This window comes from Morone saxatilis, unplaced genomic scaffold (genome assembly GCF_004916995.1).
Source record: "Morone saxatilis isolate NCDOM2014 unplaced genomic scaffold, NCSU_SB_2.0 Contig21, whole genome shotgun sequence".
In the NCBI taxonomy this organism is placed as follows: domain Eukaryota; kingdom Metazoa; phylum Chordata; class Actinopteri; family Moronidae; genus Morone; species Morone saxatilis.
The window spans coordinates 16,100,235-16,126,651 of NW_023339774.1; the positions used below are offsets into that span (position 1 = coordinate 16,100,235).

General features: G+C 39.2%; 1 protein-coding gene across 1 annotated transcript in view; it reads left to right on the forward strand.

Moving 5' to 3' along the window:
• itga1 (integrin, alpha 1) overlaps positions 1–26,417 on the forward strand; it is a 49,328-nt gene that overhangs the window by 4,020 nt on the left and 18,891 nt on the right. The window contains exons 2-7 of the mRNA XM_035667607.1: positions 15,069–15,189; positions 18,647–18,756; positions 21,491–21,579; positions 22,762–22,876; positions 24,145–24,272; positions 24,995–25,143. Of these exons, the coding sequence (XP_035523500.1) occupies positions 15,069–15,189; positions 18,647–18,756; positions 21,491–21,579; positions 22,762–22,876; positions 24,145–24,272; positions 24,995–25,143 (712 nt within the window). The remainder of the gene's footprint in view (positions 1–15,068; positions 15,190–18,646; positions 18,757–21,490; positions 21,580–22,761; positions 22,877–24,144; positions 24,273–24,994; positions 25,144–26,417) is intronic.

A 26,417-nucleotide genomic window follows, 5' to 3' on the forward strand; every position in this document is an offset into this window, starting at 1 on the left:
CCTCCTCCTCCTCTACTATCTCTACTATCTCTCATTTGAATCAGCTTACTCCCTGGGTTGCAGCAATCAGCACTAATTCGACATAAACTGTCTGCTGGCAGAGGCAGACAAATTCCCTGGAATGTTAAATAATTAAGATCTGATTATGTTAGTTTACTCAGCATCTTTGATGGGTTCACTTGTGGCATCCTTTAGTTTAATCAGTTAAGTGTAACTATTGTCTGAAGTTATGCTATTGCCACTGAACACTTTGAAGGTGTCATAGGAAAACCAATCTGTCACCCTAACATGTCAGTGAGAAGACTGACAGAGACTGACAGACTGCAAACACATGAATTTGGACTGAAATATCTCAACATCTACTGGGTGATTTGCCATTAAATGCTGTACAGACATTTGTGATCCACAGAGGATACTGACATTGGTGAGCATGTCAGTATGCCGTGCCTCATTACAGCTTTATAGAGCAGCTAGCATGGTTGTAGACTGTAGAGTGGGGATTCAGACCGAAATCAGCTCTGTGTTAAAGCAGTGCAGGAAGCTGCGTTGGTCAGGGTGTGTTGTTTAAGGTACTGGTGAGACACAAAATATGATCCAGGAAGTTCAGCTTGAGGAGCAGATTAATTTATTGCTTATTTGTTTTAGCCGATTATGTCAGAGAAGAAGGATCACCTTGCATGTCTCAGTTCCAAATTATAAGTCTCACTTTATAGATGTCATAATGAACCTGGAGAATTGTTTTTCACCACCTGTGTTCAGCTTTTGGCATTTATGGAGATTTTTTTTTTCAGAGAGTGCCTTCACATTAGTGGAAGTTTCTGTTTGAACATTTGTGCACATGGAGACAGCACAGAAAAAGAAAACACAGCAATTATTTAAAGAGAGTAACATCAGTCACCACAAAATTTGAACTCTTCACAGGAAACTGTGGAATATGGCGTTAATGTTGCAAAGTAATCCACCAGGAACATTCACTTTCATGTGACGGCCAACGCAGTGCCTTGGTGGATGATGTTGTGCTGTAGTAAAAATTGAGTCAATTTCAACCCTTTAGCTGGACAACCCTGCATTGTTTGCTGGACCCCCACCCTGCGTTGGCACTCCCATTGTACTGCCAGACTGACCGTATTCAAATAAATGAACTTTTGTCTTGCTGATCCCAGTATCGACTTCTCTCCTTATTGTTTTTATGTATGCAGGCTTGTAACAGCTTTTGAACTGATAACTGAAGCAAGACGTGTCATACCCATCCAAGTCGCTTCACATTTGATGTACAGAAAATTAACAAGACTTTGACGCCCAGAATCCATTTATTACATTCAGTAAATAAGGTAGTTAATATTTTCAAAAAATAAAGTTGCAAAACTAAGTCTCACTTGCAGGACAGCAGCACCCTGCCCAGTTAAAGAAATCCTTTTAGAGGTTAACAAATGTGTCTTTCAAGTGGATCATGAAAACTTTACTGACAGCACTAACCAGAACGTTTTTGCCGTTCTGGTTAGTGCTTTATCTGATGTTGTAGAGGTGCCATTTTCACTTCCAACAAAAAATATGTCTACCAACACTCATGGTTATGTGTGACTGTCCGTGACCATAATACACTGTGTTCTCTGACCACTTTGATCTTACCTTGTTTATTTGTGAGATATATCAGATAAAGATAAAAGTATTAATACAGATATGAATACATTGTCCTTCTGAAAAAATTACCTGGAAATGTGTAATTATACTTGAAAAGCAACTTTAATTAGTTGTGACGGATGCTGTGTACATTTTAGTGTTACAAGTTTTTTAGGTAGTTTTATTGCAAATAGGTTAAATGAGCTGCAGTGTGTATCATTCTCTGCATTCAACTGAAGTTTTGTGCAGCTCAAACTGAAATCATCTTCTTTGAAGATGCAGGTAAAAATCTCTGTGGGTTTTTGCAGTGTAGGGTGTTATTGCCAACCGCGCTCCAAGCTATGAATAACTCAGCTTGCCCTTGTTCATACTTCTCAAATGTGAGGATTTGTAGCTTTATGTTATGTATGATAGTAAACTGATCTTTGGTGTGACTGTTGGACATAACAAGCAATCAGAAAGTGTCACTGTGGGGTTTTAGCAAATTGTAATGGGTCTTTTCCATAATTGATGGATATGGAACAAACAAAAATTAATTATTATTTGCAGCAAGTACCTGGTTTTGTGTCAGTGTGTCCAGATATTTCAGCTTTCATTCAAAGTCTCTCTTAGCTAAGCTTATTTATAGTGATTTGTACATGGTTGACGAGCAGAATTTGTGTATTTTGTTTTATAGAAGGTCAACATTTAATTTCCAATACTTAACTTTACCTGGCATTACTTTCCAATAGTACTGTAACTATCAGGGCAGTATCATGTGAAAAGTAATGGGCCGATCAGATGGAGACAAGCTGTATAGAAGTCACAGTTACAAAAATAAAATGTATATCTCATTAAGCAGGAAGTTGCACTTTAACACAAAAAACAATATGAACTTCCTTTAAGAAGACTGTCAGAAGAAGGTTTAAAGATTTAGCCCCAAGCCTATGAAACCACAAAGGCCACCCACATGACTTGGTTTCATACTCTGCCTCAACCCACTACAGATGTGTAACTGATTCTGCTGTCTCTGCAGCATGTGGCAACCATGAAAACTATCACTTGCAACATGAAAGATGTTCAAGGGCAGGTAAAGTTGTGAATTTTTATCAACATTGGCATTCCAGGCATCAGTCAAAGCTGATAACAACTGTGTCGATTAGCACCATGAGCAACAGTCTGAGAGAAAACATCTAATGAGAAAGAGTTTTACAGATTCTTTTTTGGCATTCTGTGCCTTTAGAGTATAGTATAGATGTGAACAGGAAATATGGTATGACATAAAACAAAGAGCCCCAGATGGAATCCAACCAGGGGGGCATTGAGGTTATTTTTTATGCATCTTAACCACAGAAAAGTTCACAGAATGTCCCCATTTTTATAGGTCACTTAAGGTTAAAGTATAATCTATTTGCTGGTGTGTGACATGAAACATAAAAAGTAAAAATGAATAAAGGAAAAATAAACATTTTCTCCACTTTCTGCATAAAAGCAAATCAGAAGCAGGGTGTTATTCAAAGCTGACACTATCTAACCATCAAGCAGTCACTTTCTATTTCACATTAAAAAGGTGCTGACAGACAGCACCTTTTTAATGTAAGCCAGGTCTTATTTGAAGCGTTGCTTTGCTGGTTTACATAATTCTAGCCCACAAAAACAGTTAAAGCTGGGATAACTAAACAAAATAAAGGCTAATATTTCCTCCATTGATACAGTATCAGGCTTGAAACATACATTTGCATTCAATAAGCAAACTGTTTAATGCAACTACCTTTTTAGCCATGCGGCAAGGCTCTAGGGATAACAAAATGTTTCAACAGCAATTGGATGGATCAGAATTAAATTTGGTACATTGTTTATTTTGCCCAATACTTTGGTTTATATACCTGCAAAACTATTGATGTCTGCACTTAGCATGCTAATATGCTTAATCAAGATGGGATATCTGGTAAACATTATACCTGCTAAACATCAATATCATTGTGATCATGTTAGCAGGCTGACGTTAGCTCAAAGCCCCAATGTGTCAAAGCATGCGTGTGCTTTAGGGTGGACATGTTGGTCGATCAGCCGGTTGATCAATTGGTCAGTCCACCACTTGTAAAAAAAAAACGGTTTCGTCCAGACATTGAAGGTCTTTGTGAACTTCCGTGATCCCCTGACTTTTCTTCTAATAGTTTCTATCAGCTGGGTTTTCTTTACATTCAGCGTGACAGCCTCACAAAAAAGATCTGTAGAGTCTCTCTTCCATATAAATGACAAATAAATAACAGTGATTAATGTCTCTTGCATATACATATGTGGATTATTATTATGACTGTCAGCAACACACACCCGGTCTGGGTTCTGCCACAGGGCTGAGTCATCATTTAATCATTATGTTTCTGTCTCTGACATCGCTGCAGATGGGGAAGTGGAAGAGAAATAAAAAAGAAACTGGAAGTTGCCATGGCGATGCTTGTGCAAAACTTGTTATGACTCCGAATGTGAAGTCATATCCAGAAGTCTTATGGTTTTAGCAGCAAGATGCAGAACGTAGCTTTCCCCCTCTCATTCATGTAAACTGGATAAATACGGTAGATGTATTGAATGTGTTTCTCTTTTTTGGTTGTGAATGTACATAATTAACATGTTCTGTGAGATGTTAACTCTGTTCCTTGACTTATTATTGTTAATAATAATAATAGCACAGTATATTTATATAGGACTTATCAAAACCAGCTTTACTAAGTAACTATTGACTGAAATACTATCTCCAAGAAGTGTTTGAAAACCTAATCCTCCTATAAGTGGCCTCTAAACTCTAGAATAAACCCAGTTTGAGATAAGTGCAGAATAATCTCCAAACTTCACCCAACAACATACACAGACTTTGTAAAGAAACTGACATCTGTCATAAAAGAACTTCAAATAAACACGACACCCGTGAAGGTGCGACATCGCATGTCGTGCCAGCTTACGCAGGTCTTAACCTCCAGTGAAGGTCAAGCCACACACAGACACACATTGAACGCATAAAAGCATTCTGCGTGTGTTTTCACACTTGTTACTACTTTTCTTTGGACTGTTACAATTTTAGTATTTTCAGTAGCATCCTCTTAACCCCATTGAGCCCTGGTAAAATTGTTTCCATATACTGAAGAAATATTGAAGATTCGTTGGAAATATTTTAAGAAAGATAAGCTGGATAAAATGGAATGCATTTATCAGTCAGCCACACTCTGCCATGTCCACAGATAGCTTGGGTGTGTTGAGGTTGTTTTCGGTCATATGACCTCTGGCATTGCACAATTGTTGTGAGGCATCAGGGGCAAAGAGGAGGAGGAGGAGGAGGAGGAGGAGGAGGAGGCAGCCGCAGTGCAGACAGGGAGGGAAAGGGGAAAGTGTTTAGGAGATTTCAGGCAGTTGGAGGGGAGGTTGATTTCAGGGAATTTGTGGTAGGAGGAGAATGCATTATTTCCAGTCGGCAAAAACAAAAGGGAAAAGAGCATAGGTCAAAGAGAGAACAGACAACTACTGGTTCTGTTTTTCAAACAGAGAACATGGTTAGTGATCCTCTGCAGCTTCTTTTTTCGTTTTTAATACAGCAATGGTCAACAAGCCTGCATGCCTAAACAGATTGTTTTTCATTTCACACCCAAAACCAGAAACTTCCGGGACTGCTCTGACTCATATGAGCATTTTCTGATCTGCCATCTTTATGGTTAAGTGGTCGTGTGAGAGAACTTAGGTATCCTGTTTGGTGCGGTTAAAACAAACTCTGGCCTGTGTGACTGCTTCATTTGGATTGTTGTAACTCATTCAAATTATATTGCTAATAAAATATATATTACAGTCCACAGTCGGGTGAAAAGATGTGTTTTAACTCATTGATAAATCAGATTGCAGACCAACAAAACATTTAATTAATAGTCATACTGATAAGTTTGCATCAAGAGCCTATAATAAAGTAAATCATTAACTATGGCAACACATTGGCACATCAGCATGTGTGCAGGGATCTTGATATATCAGAAATAACAACTTACAAATTAATTAAATGTATTAAACCACAGATGTGTTGGGCTTATGTCCTTTGTTTTAGCAGTTCCCCAATAAGAAGTGAAGCAGAGTGAATCAACCGCTCAGTAACTATCCCCATGTTGTATTATGAGTTAATGCCTCTTTTTTATTGCTAGTCTAACTCTTCGTCGCCGTGAGGTCCACTTGTATTTTTGACCTCCTCCTTAAGCCTTTTTGTGCAACAGTATAAAGTACTACACTACTTCCTCATCTGATACTGAGAGAGGAAAGTCATAGTCAAAGTTGATTGCCGGAACTTGTCTGGAGAACTTCTGATGTGGACTGTAGTCGTAGTACAGCCAGAGTTCTCTTTTCCCAGTGTTGATGTTAGCCCTATTGTTTTGGGTATAGTTTGTGATAAGTGAAGTGATTTTGTGTAAGACAGGATTTAGGCCTATCTAAAGTAATTTCCTTGTTGTGTGCCATTCAAGACCCCATAATATCTAGCCAGGAGAAACACATAAGTACACGTACTCCTCTGGGTCTCTCACTACCTGCTAAGTGCTGATAGCCTCAGATCGTGGATATATGTGTTTTCTGTTTTTGCAACCAGAGCAATGCTGCATCTGTGCACCAGGCCCGTTCCGCCCTCCTCCCCCTGCCTCTCTCCCAGGCCAACGTCGGGCCAGGGCTATCCATCAAACTGGCATCATACAGGGAGCAGTGGAGCTGTGGCGTCTGCCTGGGGCAACATGTTCACATTAACCTCTCCGCCAAGAGGCCAACACGAACGGCCATGCTAGACATGATGCTCATCTCCCAGACGAGTTTCCTGGGAAAAAAACTGTTACAGTCAGCTATAGGTCAGAGAGTCAGAACGAGCTGAAAATGTTTTGTCGTCGATAAACAATTATTTCATAGTAATCATTTCATTCAACAGAAAAGCACAATTCATTATTTAAGATACAAGGGGGAGTACAAAACAAATATCTTCTATCTATGGAGATTAATATATAATTTCACCGTGTCTTGCAGAAAAATACATAAAGATAAGAAATGCAGTTTATAGTCGCTATATCTGTCTTCCTCTGCAGAACTCGACTGGAGCTGTTTGTTGACAGCATCAAAGAGCCAAGTACCACACCTGACATTTACTGTTGATGTTTAAAACTGCTCTTTTTTTTTTCCATTCTGGCCGTTGGCTGAAAGTATTTTTTGTTTCTTTTATAAGGAGTACAGTCTAGACATATGAAAGTGTAACTTTAGTTATATTGAATTGGAATTGAAATTGAAACTTACCTGCAAGAAGAGGAAAAGCACTTTGTACATTTCTCACACAACAGCAGGAAATGGGAGGTTCACACCATGCAGACGTTTTCTCTGGATTATTTATATCATGTTCAGTTTGGTTGCAAATATGTGGGATTATTTTAGATATGTGGGTCTATTAAGTCATTTTCTATTTCCAACCCAAAGATGATAAAAAGCTTCATCAGTGTTAGAAAATACTGTATCTTCTAGCTCAGTATTGTGCATGTGAAAAGATTAAAGTTAGCAGCAGAGGAGAGGAAATGCATTTGGCAGTGAGTGTGAGCTACTTCGTGTAACAGATTCCTAATGGCCTCAGGTGATTTATAAATTTTTTGTGAGAAAAACTTGAGACCTTAATGGTTGAAGAAGGAACTGAAGGAGTTTACTTCTGTCACCACATCATTATAGTCTCTTATGTACATTAGTTATTTACTCATTTAGAGCATTAAGAGTGTGTGTGTTTGTCCTGTGGGAAGTTTTTCTTTACTGTTCTAGAGTAGCTTTGAAATAACAGCAAAGAAACAAAACATCAAGGGGAGTTGTGATCTGTGTGTTTTACAGAGAGAGAGCGAGTGTGTCGACGGGGGTGGGATTCACCCCCGCTGAGGCCATGTCCACACTAATGTGGATACGTTTAAAAAATGTGTCTCTCTTTTTTCTCTTTTTTGAGCTTCAATCCAAAGTTTTCACCTCTTAAAAATACATTTTCATCAAAAAACAAAGTATTTAAAAAACTATGAACATCAGTCATCATCAACATATTAGAAACCACACACCAGTTAATTATTAAATGTTTACAAAATGTCAAAAAAGAACTGATGCAGCTGGTGAGCTTATGAAGAAGGGATAAGGGGTTTCAAAATAAATATAAATAAAAATACAAAAAAAATATATAATATAAAATATTCATATGTTGTGCTCACACCTTCTCACTGAAGTAACAGCTCTCTTGTTTGACGTGTATATGGCTTAACATTAAATTGACGACAGTATTACACTAGTGTTAGCGTGTTACAGTAGGGTGTAGCACTGTGTTGGCTCTTTAAATAACAGTCTGTGTAAGCATATCATTGTTTCTGATGTATGATTTTCCTTTTCAATCTTTGTTTAGTGAGTGATGTATTTACAAAACATCCCACAACCAACAATTAGATTAATCTGATGTTATGATCCACACTAAACAACCATTTCAGCGTCTTTCTAAAGGGCGTATGAAAGACGGGTCTGTTCTCAGTGCTGCTTTAAGAAACACACATACACTAAAGTAAATAATGAACAGTCCCTCGTTGGATCAAAATCAAGCTATAGTTTTAAAGGAATAGTTTTGGGAAATATTCCTATGTTTTCTTTCCAAGAACTTGATGAGAAAATTGATACCACTCAAATGTTTCTGCATTAAATATGGAGCTAGATCTGATTAGCCTAGCTTAGCATAAAGACTGGAAGCAGGGGGAAGTAGCTAGCCTGGCTAGCCTGCAAAGTTAAAAATAGCACCTCTTAATTTAAGGTTTGCATTAAATATGGAGCTAGAGCTGGATGCCTATTATAGCCTAGCAAAACTTCGTAAAATCACTGCGTCCGGCAGTTGTTTGCCAAAGAAATAGCTGTATGGCATATAACAATCTGCAAAACCACATCTTATCATTAAACAAGCAAGATATAAGAAAAGCCAGGCTAGCTTCCAGTCTTTATGCTAAGCTAGGCTAATCATGTCGCTTTAGCTCGATATTTCACACACAGACATGAGAGTAGTATCAATCTTCTCTTCTAACTTATGGAAATAACGCTCTAATGCATGTATTTCCAAACCATTCCTTTAAGGGCAAACAAACTACCATTAAGCTAATTCTCTCTTGTTTTCCCTATAAATTAATTCCATTGATCCACCTACACAAAAGGCAGTGAGCCAGAAGCACTCTACTATGTATTCTTCTAATCAAAATTTTTGCAATATAAGTGGATAGAGGAGATCAATGTGTGTTGATCTGTTAAGTGGGAGTCTGGCTAGGAGTGTAAGTATCACTTGAATATTAAAAACAGATTACAGTTGTAGCATATGTTGTTTATTATACATAGCATGTTATTTAAAATTAGACATACAGCTTTACAGGAAATTGTTCTCTGCACAGGATAAGTGATCACAATCTACACTCCTTTTTTCCCTTTTCATTGGATCCTCCATTTGTTTCTCTGTTTTCTTTCAAGGTTTCTCTTTGCTTTCACTGGCTTTGCAAAATAAACCTGCTGTGATGTTTTAAGAGTTGTTGATTAGCAGGAATATGGAGTTTACCCATAAGCTCATGGTTTTATTTTCTCTCGTTTGCCTCATTGCAGGAGGTAAAACATGATTATTTTTGCATGTTGCTTGTTGAATCTGGAGGAAGGTCACTCTTTGACCCCTGGGTGTGTGTATTTTTAGTTCCCCCAGAGGTGTTTGATCTATCCCAGAAGCCCCCTCATCCCAGCTGCTCCCTGTATGTTAAAACTGTTGTGATCAGCAGATGTAGTATGTGTTCATGTCTGCTAGACGGTTATGGTTAGGAGAGTGTCAACCACCCCTGCAGCATACAGAGAGAATTTGGGGGGATGAAAGCTTTGACAATCGTCGGGGGGGGATGATGTCATGTGTGGGTCTCAGCTTATAGGCCTGTATGTTTTCTGCACCAGTGAAAAAAGTCAAGCTCCTGAGAATACATCTGGAAGTTTCAGAGAGTGGAATATGACACCGTCGAGTCGATGTGTGCAGTCAATGAATGAAAGGATGCACGAGGAGAGGTGCAGAGAGATGCTGGGATGGGGGGAGGTTGGAGGAAAAAAGACACGAAGATGAATGGAAGGCAGATGATGATGTTCCAGAGGGAATGAGGGATGGGAGAACGAGTTAATGAATGGGAGGAGGAGAGGAAGCAGATTGAGCAGCGAACAGGGTTGAAGCCAGTCTGGCTTTAGGGATGGCAATGTTGGTTGGTCCAGACTTAAATATCACAACAAAACATACCATTGTAGATTGCCATGCAACCTTTAACACATATGTTCCAAGGATGAAACCTATTGGCTTTGCTGATACCTTCACTTTTTGGTCATTCTCTTAATTTGTGGTTTGTGGAATGAAACAGCTCGACAACTGTTGCATGGATTGCCAGGAAATTTGGTTAATTCATCCTCATGCTCTGGATGAAATAACTTAATAACCCTTACTTTAACTTTTGCTCCAGGTTTTTGTTTTCCTGTAAAATCTCGTTTCCATGGTGCAATGCACATATTATATCATCATCAAATCAAATCACAATTAAAACAAACACCATATTTGCCTTTAAATTTATCTGCAACAGGATTCTGGCACCATTTGCCATCTGTGTGCTCATTTTGAGCATGTTAGCATACTTAGCTTATGGTCAAAACCCCACTGTGTCTACAGTAAGTACAGCCTTACAAAGCCTCTAGGTAGACCCATAGTCTTGCAGCTTGTCTTATTTATCTATACGCTCCTCTGCCTATAGACATTAACACTACTCAAAGGAATTTGACCTCTTGTGTTCCCCTTTGCATATAAAGACACAAACACGCCTACATTCATAAGCTCTAGTGACCACCTCACACCCACATACTGCACATTTGCCGAGAAAAAAAGCAGCGAGTGAGCAGACAGCCAAATGAGAAAATTAAGTGAAAGTCAGCGGAGCTAAAACCTGTCAGAAGTTCAGCTCGTGATAACCATTCCTAGAGTGATTAGAGAGGGAAGAGGCTGGAAAATAGACAGGGGGGGGGGGGGGATTATGGCAAAGTAAGAAGAGAAAGCTGGGAATAGATGGCAGAGAAGCAAAACTGATAAAGATAAAAGAACAAAGGAGGAAATCTGGAAATATTTCAGTTTCATAACTTTTTCATGGCTCTTGGCTGCCTGCGGCCAAGTCAAAATATGAAGCTTCTCTTATTTGCCAGTCGTGTGTCTTAAACACCAGCACATGGTGCGTGACGGCCCAGGTCCCACCCAAATCCCCTTTTAGTTTTATTACTTTGAAGGGTCAGACACCAGTCTATCATAAAAACATTAATTCTTTCACTCGGACTGGTGTATCATTAACGTTGTCCAATTCCTGAGCTGCTCCAGATGTTTGCTTACTTTAATTTTAGAGGATTTGTTTTAATTGTCTGTCTTGGATCAGCTTTACAACTTCTTACTGCAACTAATTATGGTTAGGTTTCAGGGTAACCTGATGACTTTGTTGCCCACAGGTGTTGATTTGCTTTAAGCTTTAAAGCTGATTATAGTTGGTTAGATATAGATGAGCAGGTGCCAGTCGGGTGTGTGTTTTTACTGTGGCTGAAGGAGGCTTTGAAGCATACAGGTGCTGACTTGGGGTCATTTTTATAGCTGGTTTGATGTCTCACAGGACAACAGGTGCTGAAGTTTGCTGCTTTCTTCCCTGGTTGTATCAGACAGTTATTGATGTCTTACATAATTGTTAAATGCTAAAATTTAGTTGTTTTGGGTTTGATTACTGTATCCAAATAGGGAAGCAGGCAAGGGTTTTATTGTTGGTTAGTGTGGCTGACAAACTGCCAGAATCACTCAGGACCAAATGGAGCTTGACCAAAAACAGACTTGTTGGTTTCTGGTGAGCAAAAAGATTTTTTCTCCCGATAAACAATGACCTACATGGACTGTGTCTGCCATTCCCCCATTTCTGTTTAAACAAAAGTCTCTGAGGCTTCACTAAGGCACAGCAGTGCTATGATCTGCCTCTAAATGCGAGTGACAATGTTTATTGTTCAAAGATGTTCACCATCTCAGTTTAGCATGTTAGCATGTTAGCATGCTAACATAACTTGCGCTGAACACAAAGAACAGCTGAGGCTGCTGGGATGGCATTAGTTTACCAAAGTGTGGTCCAAACCACGCTGGTTAGGACACGCGTATAACTTGAAGATTGGCGAGATGGATTCTCACGTGATCTCAAGGTTAGAAAAGTCAGGGGATCACCATAGTTCTCACAATTATACCCCGAAATGGATCAACATGAATCTACCAAATGTCATGCCAATCCATCCATTTGTTGTTGAGGCACTGTCAACCTGATAATGGTGTTAGAGAAACAATCAGGGGATCAATAACGTCTTAAAGTTGCTTTCTCTGGGGACCATGAAAAAACACCTCCTCCCTCCTGCTCACCATGTGTAATAGAGCACAATAAGAACCCTGCAGACAATGATGGACAGCTTTATATGCCAATACCTCAGAGGTTCATGAGGCCATTTCCATCCACAAAGGGAGAAGTCCTCTTATTGGTTTTCCAGGGCAGATGTTAGCCGAGCTCACGAAAATAGCCAGTTACATAACTCACTGGTTTTGATTCGAGCAGAGCAGAACCAGGAGACACCAAATACTGCAAAATGAGATTGGTATACACACAAAAGACTTGTCTGCCAAAAGACAGAGGACGTTCTCTTGTAATTTACAGCTCAGTCCAGCTTGACTCTGAAGTGTACTTGAGCTTCTGTGATAAATTGAAAAGGCCTGGTTGGCGCAAAGCCATCTTAAATCTGCTAAATTAGCTGTGTGTGTGTGTGTGTGTGTGTGTGTGTGTGTGTGTGTACCTATGGGTTTGAGGGGATGTCTATAATCAGGTTAATAGGAACAGGAAATGGAGCTTCTCTGAGAGATGGAGAGGGGTAACAGAGGAAGTACAGAAAGGGGCGAGGGAGAAACAGGGGGGGATAATATTTCTTGGCTTGGATTCCAGTATATGACTCCGCAGGTCTGGTTCTCCCTCTCCCAGTGTCTCTGTCTATCTCTATTTACCAGAGGGGGATGTGAAAAGTGTAAGCTTACATGAAATCTTTGTGATCATCATCTAAACATGACTGGCAGCAGTATGTTTTTAAAAGTCCTCTGTTTATAAGAAAGCAGTGAGAGGGGGCTGGTAACAGACCTTATTACATGTAATTCATGCATCTAAGCCTCATGAGTTATGGTCTACATACATGCACTGATCCTAGTTTCTATTACTCTCCCTGTCTTCTTCTATGAAGCATATCCTGTTAACATGCGCAAGAGACCACATATTTGGCAGTTCGTGATTTTGTGTCTTGTCCAATGGAGTCTGCAAGATGCCACCGGAATAATTACAGACTGTATAGTGTTCAATTATCAAACAATTAGTACATTGATACATTAATAAAACACATTTATATTAGTGATTTATAAAATGGAAAAATGGAATTGCAATTTTTTTCTTACTTTTTTCTATGTGTGTCTGCCTATTTCTTACAATTCACTTTCCTGCTTTAAAATTTTGTTGCTTTGTTGCAAAATCCTCATATTGGGAGCAGCTGAACAAACTGTAAACACAACACTAACATCACCTTATAAAGTTGCTATGGCAAACAAAGTTGCTCATTTACACATCCAACAGACACACAGTGACATTAGCATTCATTAGGAGTTCTGGTGCAATATTCACTCTCCTTTTAGCTCTGTCTTTGGTCTCCACCATCTCCTGAGGGAAATATCTGGCTTTTTAGCTGCTAAATCTGCAAATTACTAACTCTGTCTTTATCTGGTTGACGTCTGGTGCAAAGCAGGTAGCTTACAGTGAGTTGCTCTTTCGTAGAAAACTGCTGCTTGTTGCAGCTAAAAACAAGATTCATGAGAACAGTTAGTGAATTAAAATAGTAAAGCTGCGGGCTGCAAAAACCCAAAAAATAAACTGAAGATACTGAATCACTTTGTAAGAACCATGAGTCATATGATAATTCTCTGTGGGTCCGTCATTACGAGTAGGCCCTTTCATATATCACATAATCTACCCATTGATAATAAAGTCTATAACCATTCCTAAAATTGGCTGTGGGGCACAGAGCTGCCTTGAGCTAAATGCTAACGTATACATGCTGATAATGACATAATGACAATGCTAACATTCTGATGCTTAGCAGGTAATGTTCACCCTGTGTGTTAGCATGCTAAGATTTTCAAATTAGCACTTAACACAAAGTATAGCTGAGGCCAATAGGAATGTCATTAGTTTAGCAGGTATTCGGTCATAGATGAAAAGTCAGTGGATCAGCAAAGTTATTACAGTTCATCCTAAAGGAGAAATATATGTATCCAATTTCATAGCAGTCCAACCAATATTGGTGGTGTTAGAGGATACCGAAGTCATTAGGACTGAGCCTCTGGGGAACACGAATGTCTGCACAAAATTCCATAGCAATACGTCGAATATGTGTTGACAGATTTCCAAATGGACCAAAGTGGTGCACTGATTGACTGAACCGCCATCCGTTGGGCTCTTCCACTAGCTTGGCTAACATGTCTATAACTACTTTGGGGGCACAGTCCAGACTCCATATGGTAGTTCTCTATTTTGTTTTGGCCAGACACATTTGCTACAATGCATCATTATGAAAGAACAAATAGCAGCTTTTTATTTGCGTCTCCATGTATGTGGTCTCTGTCTGCACGTTCTTTTTTTAATCCCACTGTTCTTCTCCTCTGTACTCCCTCACAAGTCCGAGAATTGAATAAATTATACTCGAGGAATTCTCTGGCTCAGTAGATATAAAGAGTGTCATTGTAGTGCCGGCACAATGAGACACGGACGGATTTATATGGAGCCTCTGTGATATATACGCAGCTCAGTGACAGACGGATGCAGACTGTGCAGAGTGCAGAGAAGAAGCCATTGTCCTGCAGGTCAGACTGGACTCTGAGCAAAGTGCTTCACATTGATGTTTGAAATTCCTCCAGTGTGCTCCAAAATGACTGTATGTGTGTGTGATACGGTTCTCACAGTTCATCCCACATCTCGGAACACCATCTACATACATATATACAGTATATTACTAAATATTTTTGATACAATTATAGGTTTATGTAAATATTGAGGTTAAATTACCCAAATTTCTAGTATTTATTAAGTTAATCTATTATTAGATCTGTTTATTTTTCTTTTCTACGTTGCAGCTAAATGTTTTATAAATATTCATTAAGAATGTTTGTTAGTGCAACTTCTCCTTATTGACATGCCGTTCTAATATGAGAAAATGAATACACAGGTCTCTTATTTCAGGATTGGATTATTTATGAATCAGTTAGTAAGCAACAGTCTCTGGCATCCTGTGTAATTGCTTCTTTTGCTTCATCCCTGCAGTGCTGCTGGCGTGTGTGTTGTCCTTCAACGTGGACCAGAAAAATGGTTTGTCGTTCAGCGGGCCACTGGAGGATATGTTCGGCTACACTGTCCAGCAGTTTGAGAACAGCGAGGGGAAATGGTGAGTGTCATCGACTGTACTTTTTAAAGAAGTGAAGTTGTCTTAACATTCATCATCTTTCACCACTACGCAATTTCCTCCTCGTCTCACAGATGCTGATTGAAGCGCAAGCCCATTTCAGAAATGCACCATGTGTTGGCAATTTAACATGATGTTAGGCTGGAGCTTGTAACATTTCCATAAAACTTCCAACATGGCACAACTCTGAACTGAATGTGGTAACTTAACGTGAAGCAGCAGCAGCAGCAGCACAGAGTGAAATGTTTCCTCATTAGGGGCACTATAATAACTTCAGGTATCATCTCTTCTGCACAAAGAAAAGAAAAGCCAGTTTTAAGTTCTTGAGCCAATTCTTCTCGTGAAAAAATGATTTGACACTAAACAACTAAAATTAAATTAATAAGACCAGCATTTCATCTTTGTATTTTCAGTTCTTATTCATGACAACTGCATGGATGAAATCATACACTACCCATCTTAACTTGCTATCATTCTACGCACTGTCGGACATCAGAACTTAACATCTACTGTAAAAATGTTAAATGATGATATTAATGAGAAGCAGCTTTTTTTTTTAGAAATTCAGTTTGGATGGAAACCAGTGTGAAGATTAAGGTTTCTTAACAAGCAGTATCTTTTGTGTTTACAAAACTGGTATCTCTTCTCTGGTGGTCCTCATAATTATTAATTTTCTTTATCAGAAAAATCTCCTAGGTGTTGTGTAAGAGAGGCCCGGCCAAAAATGTCCCCGCTTAAGAACATTTTATTATACCAAGAGCAGTACTCAGTTCAGTTTAATTCAAATCCGCAACATTAACAAAAGCAAAAAACCCAAATTCACCTGTGAAACTAAGTGAAGGAGAACATACCAGCTGCTGTTGTAACAGGGATCTTTGCCTTTACTAGTCTAGCTGTTAACCTTAAACTGCCCACCAGAGTATCCACATACTGAGCGTATAAATACACTGAAACCAAGCGTCCGTGGCTCCTTGCTAAAACTGTCTGGGAGCACACTTTTTAAAACCTTGTTAAATGCTATTAGAGTGTGGTTAATGGCTCTCTGTCTCTCACTCTTTTCCTGACATCTCCCCTCTAGTTACTCTTTATTTGCCAGTCTCTCCAATGTGTTGCAACCCTACAGTTGATTATTTCCCACGTATCTGTACCTGCTGCTGCTCTGCGCTGCACTGATGATCTTATCAAGTTCATATGAGCTCAGTTACAGTAATTCACTCACCGCTAATCAGTGGAGCCAGCTGTGGCCGAACCTCCAAACTGTTCTCTGAAAAACACATCCGCTCTGTTGCATATCCAGATAGCACTATTTTGTTCCAGTTCAGAGAAAGGTATTACCCAAACAGGTCTGAGTGATCTTAAAGGCCTGATTGAAGAACTTGAACTTGAGAGGCAGCATAGCCGGCAGAGAGCAATGGGAGGACATTGGATATCTGAGTAGTGAACGGGAACGGATGAAAGAAAGGAAATATAGAGCTAAAACAGAATGATGGAGAAGGTTTCAAGGAAATGAGGAGTGAGGGGGCAATAAAATTAGAGATGATATGTAGCCCTCAGTGGGTTCAAGTGGGAGAATATTATAGTGGGAAATTATGGCGATCGTGAGGTGATGTAACATGCAGGTTGCCACAAATGGGAGGTGACTGATTAGACACAGATGTCTCCTCCAGACCTCCACCCTATAGATCCTCAGAGCATCTCAGCAGTGTTGAAAGGTGGACCAACTGCACAGAGAAAACGTGTTACATGTGGCATAGACAGTTCAGAGAGACAGCCTTCACTCTAGCTTCTACTAACTCTGACTCACCATAAGTTTTGTCTCTTCTCACAAGGTGCTGAAATAGATATCTGAAAAATTGACAGGTTGCTGTTGAGTCCACCAAGTACACTCCTTCTGCAAACAAACAAATTATGGGAAAGAAGAAGACATTTAGAAACACTTTCTGATCGTAAAGAAATCATTAAGGAAATATGCTCATTCACTTTCTTGCAGAGAGTTAGATGAGAAGATCTCCACTTATAATCTGTCCGTTACGTATGAAGATACAGCACGTTGATGTTGCCCTCGTATTTAACAGACATACAGTATATGAGCATGATATCGATCTTCTCTTCTAAGTCAGCAAATTAATAAATTATTAGATATAAACTTTAAGAAAAATCCAGTCCTTCAAAGTTCAAACATGGGTGTGATTCTTGAAATAAGCAAATCATTTAGTTTTCTTTTTATAGATGTTTGGGACTATGAAGCAATCCACTGTTTAGACTTGTGTCTTGTTTGCTCTAGCTGAAGAATACAATAAGATTTAATATATAATAAACTAAAAGTTTATAAACAGAGGATATGATTAGTTAATGATAAGCTGAGGCTGATGGGAATGTTTTATTCTTTTATTATTAGTTTTGCAGCTATTTTATTATAAACCATAAAGTATTGGACAAATTAGATCTTGACCTGATGGTGCCGCTAGATTAAAAAGTCAGGGGATCACCAAAGTCATTAGGGGTTAATCACCCGGGAACCGTGAATGTCTGCATGTAATTTCATGGCAATCCATCAAATAATTGTTGAGATGTGTCATTCTGGACCGAAATGGTGGACCAACCAACCTGAAATTCAATTATCACTTCTAAAGCCATGTTACTAGCAAATCAAGACCATTTACCTCGAAAGAAGTTTAATAATCTAAAGAAAATGGAGCCTGACAAGGTTATTTAGCTTGGATAAGAAGATAATGATATATTTTGACTTTCTTGCAGTGATTGTGAGTGAAGCAAGAAAGACACACACACATGGCTCTGTGAAATATATATGAGCCTTTAACAATCTGTAGTCATTTTTTTAATCATCATTTCCAAATAAATTGAAAGAATAAGCATCTATGTTTGTCATAAATAAATCAGTGAGGTGGCGGTGTTCCTCAGAGGCAGCTGAGAGTGTGTTGTTGTTCCACTCTGTGTCTCTCTTCAGATGACAAGGGCCCATTAGAGTTCAGGAATGTTAATAAGTCAGAGTGTTTGGAGGGAGGCAGATGACCGACTTTTTTTTAGCATCAGTTTACTGACGGAGTTACACGATGTTATGAAACTCAGCTCACACATGGACGTGGATGTGTAACGTAGGCGGGCACGCAGTTGTGCATGCTGAGCATTCTTGTCCAGTACACACCCGATACGCACACACACTGTACAATGTAAAATAATACGACCGATCTGCAAACATCTGCAACATATCATATCATAAACTATTACAGCTTAATAAACCTGCTGTTTATGTTTAATTTAACTATGAAAGTATAATTAAGGCAAATCTAGATTGCTGTGAATTCACCACTTCCAATCTGTTCAGTTTCTGCAATAACATTTTTAAAACTGTGATGCTGCTGTGTGGTTGTTGGCAGGATTTCCAACCAACCAATCACAACTGTATTTATTGATTCAGGGTTCTGATTGGATCGCCGCTGTCAGGGCAGCCAGCTAAACGGACAGGAGACGTCTACAAGTGTCCTGTGGGGACGGGGGACAACACGTGTGTCAAACTGGAGCTGCCTAGTAAGAATACTTATTACATACATATTGTATCTGTTTGAATACTTATTAATTGCTTTTTGTGCATGCATGGGTGAGGAAATATATGCATCACTGTCTTCAGCAAGTGTGCATTTGAGTTTTAGACTTTGGACAGACGAAACAAGACATATCAGGATATCACCTTGGGCAAATTTTGGGCATTTTAAAGACAAATCAATTAGTCAGAACATTATTTGTTAATGAAAGTCTTTGCAGTCCTGATATGAACTGTATTGTGTGTGGAGGTTTTTATGTAATTGTACAACTGAACGTTTAAATCTACTGTACATCTGACTGGATCCAGTGGGGAGGAAGTGAGGCCCATCAGAACAGGAAGACAGTAAATAAACAAAGTTTAATGTTTCATCTTTCCAATTATATCTTAATTAAACAGATAAACACAACTTTGCTCCCGGTCAGCAGTATGCAAAGCCTCTATTAGTGTCTGCCTGTGTGTCGACGCAGGAGGGCTGAGTGCGTACATTAGCTCTGCATACCAACTCTCTGCTCAGGGATTAAGACTTTTCAACACAGCCATTCGCACCTCAGAATTATCAAGTAACAGGAGTTACAGTTCTCCTGCTGTTGGTAAATTATTGGCTGTGTGTTGATGCAACCAGGGCTGGAAATGATAGTCCACCACTCTCCAGTGGAAAGTGCTTTATTTGTTTTGCCGTGGATGGGATAGAGGGAAAAGCTTAAAATCTCCCAAACTCAAGTTTAGTCTGGAAAACATCCACTGGGAATCGATTGAGCCTGGCAGCCGGAGCCAGAACACTCAGCAAACAACTGGGAGTGGTTTACATGATGACAACAACAACAGTGCTGCAGCAGCAACTGCACAACTTACCAGATTTATTCAAAAAACAATTTTGTCGACATGTTGATGTTTCATTGAGGGAAAGGGCTTGTCAGTCACACATAAGTCTGATCCCTGCAGAGTCATTAAGGTCTTTGCTCACTGACGCCGCCCTAGTCTCACATTGCCATACTAGGTTTAGACAAGGAGAGAAATATGCCAAACCATAATTTGCAAAGTTAAATTTGTGTGGTTATGTTGTAATTTTTAATCACGTTTCCATCCGACCAATACAACTGAAAGGAAGGTTATGCCAGGGCTATTATATGTGATGAAATACTGTCCCAATTCCCATGGTTTGTTTGCTAAACAGCACTGCAATATATTTACATTCAGTAAATGACAAACAATGAACATAATCTATTGGCTGCACAATTTCAAATTCAGGTTGCAGTCTTCCAGGCTGAAAGACTAAGTAAAATAGTCATATACACAAGATAGCAAACTATATTGAATTTTAATTTTAATTTATGTAATTATTTATATAGTGTGTACGTGAAGGCATGATCTTGATATACTGAAATTCTACATTTATAATTAAGTCTATTCCAAGTTCACCCTGCTTATAGTGATATAAAACTTCCCTGTAAAAGAAAATATTGTAATTCAGAGCCACTACCTACAAAATCACTGTGTCTAATCGTGATATATTTAAGTAGAATCCAGTTTGCGAATGGTATTCGACCTGTATCTTTCTTTGATTTTCAAGAGGTCATTCCAGACCAAGAGGGACTGTGTGATAAGTCTGATTTGTTCTGATAGTTATCTGGAGTTCACAGTTCACTGAAGACAAAGCGTTTATTCTCCTCTGCAGAGCCACAAAGCTGCTTTCGGCCCCACGTGGACGTATCATGAGGTGCAGGATCTTGGTCCATGTCACTCATTTTATCAGATAGTAAAGAAATAAGGAAAGGTTAATAAAAAGATCTTGTAATTCTGTGTTCTCTTCTTCAGTATTTTCTAGTTATCATGAGGACAGAAAACAAAACATAATGAGAAAGCTTGCTAATTAACAAATGTTAACATAATTTGGCTAATTAGCATTAATAAGATGGTGAGGTAAATATTATGCTCATCATGTCGGTGTTTAGCAGGTATTATGACAGATGTTTTACATACAGGTTCCAGTTTTTGTTGGTCATTTTAAAGCCTGACTTCATTGCAGGCTGAATTTGTTTCCCTCTTCAGTTTTTTCTCTTTTAGAGAAGTAGGATGTAATAAGAAAGCAGCCATCTGTACTCAAACAGAGATGAAGAATAGGGCTGAACTAAAGTCAGTAAAGGTCATCATGTGACGCCACTAACTACTAACAGTTCTGTCGAGTGGCTCTTTGAAGGAGAACATATGCCAAAGTCATAACTGGCTGCTAATGAGAATCAGAAATGGTTAAATATCAAAATCTCCCCATGAGGATTGGAGAAGAGCTGGATTCAAAATTGAAATGGCATGTGAATGGGTTTGTGAAAATATGTGGATCCCTCAGAAAGCAAAGTAAGGCAGATCCAAAGCATTCCCAAGTTGAAGCAATAGTTTGTCATAACTTTCTAATTTTAGCCACATGTTGTGATTGCTTAATGATTCAAATCCTCTGTTTCTTCCTCACTGCAACTGGGATGTTTACCAACGAAACATTTTGTTTTGTGCTCTGTGTTGTTGCCATAAGCTATCTGGGAGGGACAGTACAGTAAAGTAATGAAACATCCTATATTAAAGCACGTATTACATCCTGGGGTGGATGGGAGTGAGGAGCTCTCTTCCTATGGGAAAATACAGAAGAGGAATTTGTCCAGCTGTTCTTCCTCTCTGTTCTTGCTCTCTGTTTGTCTCACACTGTTTATTCATCCATATTTTTCTTAGAAAACACAACAATCCCCAAACTACGTGAAGTCAAGGAGAACATGACCATGGGAAGCACACTGGTGACCAATCCCAACGGAGGGTTTCTGGTAAGGGGGAAGCTGTCCTTTGCAGTATATGAAAGTGCTCTATAGTAAATTCTCCGTACCAAACCCAAAAGGAGGACTGAACTTTACATATTTCCTGCAAGAAACTGGGCATCAAGTATATGTTCACTAGACCTTTGCACTGTGTGGAAACAGTGGGCTTGACCCTCCATGTTTCCCAGTCCGGCTTCATGTCCTGGGAATGTAACAGGATACTGTGAATCAACTAATGCAGAAATGTATGAGTATGTAGGAGGTGGTGACACCCATTCAGTTTTATGGTTATGAACTCCAGTCATATTTTTAAAAAATGACAGAAATACTGGACTAGTGGTCATTAAATGTATATTCATGCAACTTCTAAACTGGTCCAAGAACATATAGCGTTGGATCTTGAGAGCAACTCTTATACAGCTGCGAGTGTAACTGAAGCTCTACACACTTAATGTGGATAACATGAATGTTAACTTAACCCTTCAACACTATGCCTCTGTTTATATGCTGTAATTCAACACCCATCAGAGTCAATATAGAACATTTGACAAACAGGGAACAGGAAAGGGGCTGGATGTGTTACATCATTTAATTTCTTTTTAATGACCCAATTCCCATCAGCCTCAGTGGTAATTTGTGTTTAATTACTAATTAGCTAATGGTAGCATGGTTTTGCTAATTAGATGGTTAAAATGGTAAATATACCTGCTAGTTATCAGCATGTTAGCATGCAAGCGTTAGCATTTAGCAGCCTCACAGAGCCGTTAGCATAGCTTGTTCTTGTACAACCCCGGTATCGCTATGTAAGGAAAGCACTGAGGGTGTGGAGCATGCTGGGAAAATAAAAAAAAAGTGAGGCTGGAAGATTAATAGATGTTATTCAATTTTCTAGTTATTGTTGGTCATTTTAAAGCCCTACTTCCTTGTAGGCTTAATCTCTCTGTTTTTTCTTTTCTTTTCTTTTCTCTTTTCTCTCTTGGAGAAGTGCAGTCTGAAGGGATCTATGGCGGTTTTTATTAGTCTCTGTGTAATCCTCAGTTTGAGTAGTTCTTTCCTCTTGGTTTCTGTCTTCAGTAGCCCTGAACCTCCTCTCACCCATGACCTCATGCTGGTGGAAAGCTAACCAGTTTTACTCTCTCAAGCAACTAGAGTCTGACTTTGTTTGTATGTGTGTGTTTCCTGTCTCCACAGGCCTGTGGTCCTCAGTATGGCTACATGTGCGGGAAGCAGCAGTACATCTCAGGAGTTTGTGCGAATGTCAGCTCTTCCTTCCAGATCCTCAACTCTGTGGCACCGGCCGTGCAAGGTATGCGGCCTGACAAAATAAGACACAGCAGATCCACACAGGACGTGACGGCATCAGCACAAATTGCCTGTCAGGGATAAGAGATTATAATCTACTCTTCACAGTAGTACCACCCAAGATTCTGAAATCAAACTCCCCCTCCTGAGCGAAGGAGGGAGATTAGAGCATTCTTCTTAATGTAAACTTGTCTGCGACCCCCGTCCCTCTCCGGCCCGGCCCATCCCATCCCAGCCCTTCTGCTGTGTTGTATGCCCAAGTTAGGAGACAGTTTACTGGGCCTGCACTCTGTTTCCCAGGAAGGAAAGGAACTAGAAAGAACTGGAGTAAACAGTCTACAGTTATTTTCTCTTCTTTCAGTATCACTTTTTCTGCCATTTCACAAAAACAAATACACAGGCAGAGTTTTAGTGCTGTAAAAACCCATAAATTGAGTTAGAGTATTAACATGTCCCAGGTTTTAAACTGAAGTAAATGTAAGAACTGACAGATTATTAAGAGATTGTGCAGCCTTTAGGGACTTTTTTGCTTTCTTGACTCACAAACTAATTTCATTTTTTAGGTCTCTGCCTGGTGTTTGAATAGCAGGCGGAATGATGAAATTAGCCTATTTTAGGCCAATTACTACATGTCTATGCGACCAGTAGTAGGGAAATATAATAACTTCTGCAATGTAAAAGATATGACACCTTGTACTTCTTTATTAACCTCTATATAAATGGTATAATGTGTTAATTGACGAGCCTCAGAGGTGCTTTTGGTCCTAAGCTAAGCTAACCGGCAGCTGGCTGTTGCTTCATATTTGTATAATGTAGTAATGTTTTCAAGATTTTTTTACATTTTAACTAATTATTGTGTTATTTTATGCTATTTGCTTTTAAATGTTGAACGCATGTGTGCTCTCTGCTACATATACTGGGGATAAATAAAGTTATTTCAATTGAATTTTATAATTTTGTGTTACAGAAATATGTCTCTGCTTTCCTTTTCTGTTAATAATCTTTCGACCCTCAGATTTAACTTGCGATCCCTTGTGGGGGTCCCGACCCCTAGGTTGGGAACCCACTGCTCTACATTATTACAACGTGATTTGGAGCTACTGTAGTGTGTCTGCGGTGGGCACAAAGAGAACTAGATGTGTTACATAATCCAGTTTCTTTCTTTGGAGTGAAATCAGCTATTTTAGTGAGACCAGCTGCCCATCTTTTAAAAGTTTAAGGATGTGTAAAACTAAAACCAAACTTATTTACTAATTCCTGGCTTTGTTACAGAGTGTGCGAAGGAGCTGGACATTGTATTAGTTCTGGATGGATCTAACAGTATCTACCCCTGGTCGAGCATCATCGAATTTCTGCAACGTTTCATCAAGAACATTGAGATCGGACCTAAACTCTCACAGGTCAGTTACATGAATAAAAAAAAAGGATTTTATGAAAAACTTTAATGTTAATTTGGGTTGGAAATGACTATTTTTGTCTCAAACATATGGGTGTATGCAGTGTTAAACACCCGGTTAAATACATGGATAAATGGATGGGTTATATAAGATTAGACTGATGTAGAAAAAGGATGAATGAAGGAATATTTTTGCCTGCCAACTAAATTTTTTGCATTATATTATATTTAATGACTTAACTGCCCTTCATGGAATTGTCCTATGTCTGCCAACACTAAGAATAACTGTAAGATGTCCTTCATAAAGCAGACATTATGAACTGAAGGCTTTTCAGTCTCTAAAGTAATTTTAGCTTTTGCCTTAGTAAGTTATACCTTGAGTGTATTTCTGTCCTCTTGTCTTGGATTGCTCTTTGAATGGGTGGTTAGTTTTTATTATGGTTACATTGATCTGGCCTGGAGCTTTGTGGAGTTTTCCAGAGGGAAACACTGGAAAGTCTTCTCACTGTGGAGCCTAGTGGTTGTAAGTCACATCTTCCATGGCTGCTGAAGTCCTCTGCCTTCTGTATAAAGAACATTGTGTCATATCAACCCCACCAGACCCGACCACATCCTCAGCAGACTGTCTGCGAGGGGAAGCAGAGAAGGGAAGAACATGGAAGGAGAGAAAAATAAAAAAACATTTAATGTTTATAAGAAAAACGTCTGTGTGTGTGTGTTTTCCAGGTGGGAATAGTGTCCTATGGTGAGACTGTGACTCACCGTGTAAACCTGAGCCAGTTTGACAACACTCCTGCTCTGCAGGAATTCGTTGATCACCTTCCTCAGCAGACTGGCTTCAAGACCATGACTTTCCTGGGCATTGATACTGCCAGGTACTCAACATTAATCCTTCACCCTCATTTGGGTGTGGCTGGCCACATAAAGCTTTCTTATTGGTCAAACACACCGCTCACAGGGCTGTCATTGGTTAAATTTCTCCTAAACTATCCAGCAGAAACTCCCAGATTGGTCCGCCACATATCTGGTCAGACACGGTGGATGTTTTCCAAAAATACATTTTGTTGCCAAAGTTGAGCTTAAAGGGAACTCCATCAATTTTGGTCATTAAAGTTTGTTTACAGACGTTGGAGAGTACAAATGCTGGGAAAAATGTTACCCCAACTCATGCTTGAGTCCGTGTCGGTTAGGGCTGAAGAAAAATAAGAATCTGGGGGTGTACAGTCAGAAATAAGTGAGCTTACCAGACCTCTGTAGACTGCTCCTCATCTCTGCTTGAGGCTACATTAGCTGCTACTGGCATAACACACCCAAATCTTGATATCTCTGTCTGACAGTGTTGTAGAAGTACAATATTAAATCAGAGGAGGAATCTTTTAAAGGTCCAGTGTGTAACATTTTGGAGGACCAATAGGCAGAAATTTTATATTTTATATTCATAGGTATGTTTTTATTAGTGTATAATCACCTGAAAATAAGAATCGTTTTGTTTTCATTACCTTAGAATGAGCTATTTTTATCTAGCGATAAGGTTCCCTTCCGTGGTGTCTATGTTTCTATAAAAGCCCAGAACAGAAAAACCACAAAAGAAGATTGGGCTGTTCCCATTTTTCATGACATAACTACACCGCTAGATTCCACTAAATCTTAACACACTGGACCTTTAAGAGTAGTAGACTGGTATAATTAGGGTCCGAACACCGAGACACAATTTGGAGTTGGCGATCAGGCTCAGACACATTCAGACAGACCTGTTTATCCAGCTTACCTTGTTGTTCATTGGGAATCTACTTAGAATCAACATAATGTTGCGACTCAGTGGTACATGCTATCACTATGTTATTATTGCTTTAACCTTTGACCTGGAATCATAAAGTAGCTGAGATTGTGATGTTGATGTACTGTAGAGTAATCAGCCTCACAGTTAACCCGAAGCAATTTTAGAATACAGAGAGTATTAAGAGCCTTTATTTTTATAGTACGGCTTTATTAGAGCAAAGTGGTCAGAAATGCAGGGACTTTGGGGGAAAAGCAGCATGACTTCAGATTGATCATAGAACCAAACTCCTGCCAGTCTTATGAGAGTGAAATAACCAACAAAGGCTATAGTTAAGGCCTATATTCAGCAGGTTTTGTTCTTTTAACTGAA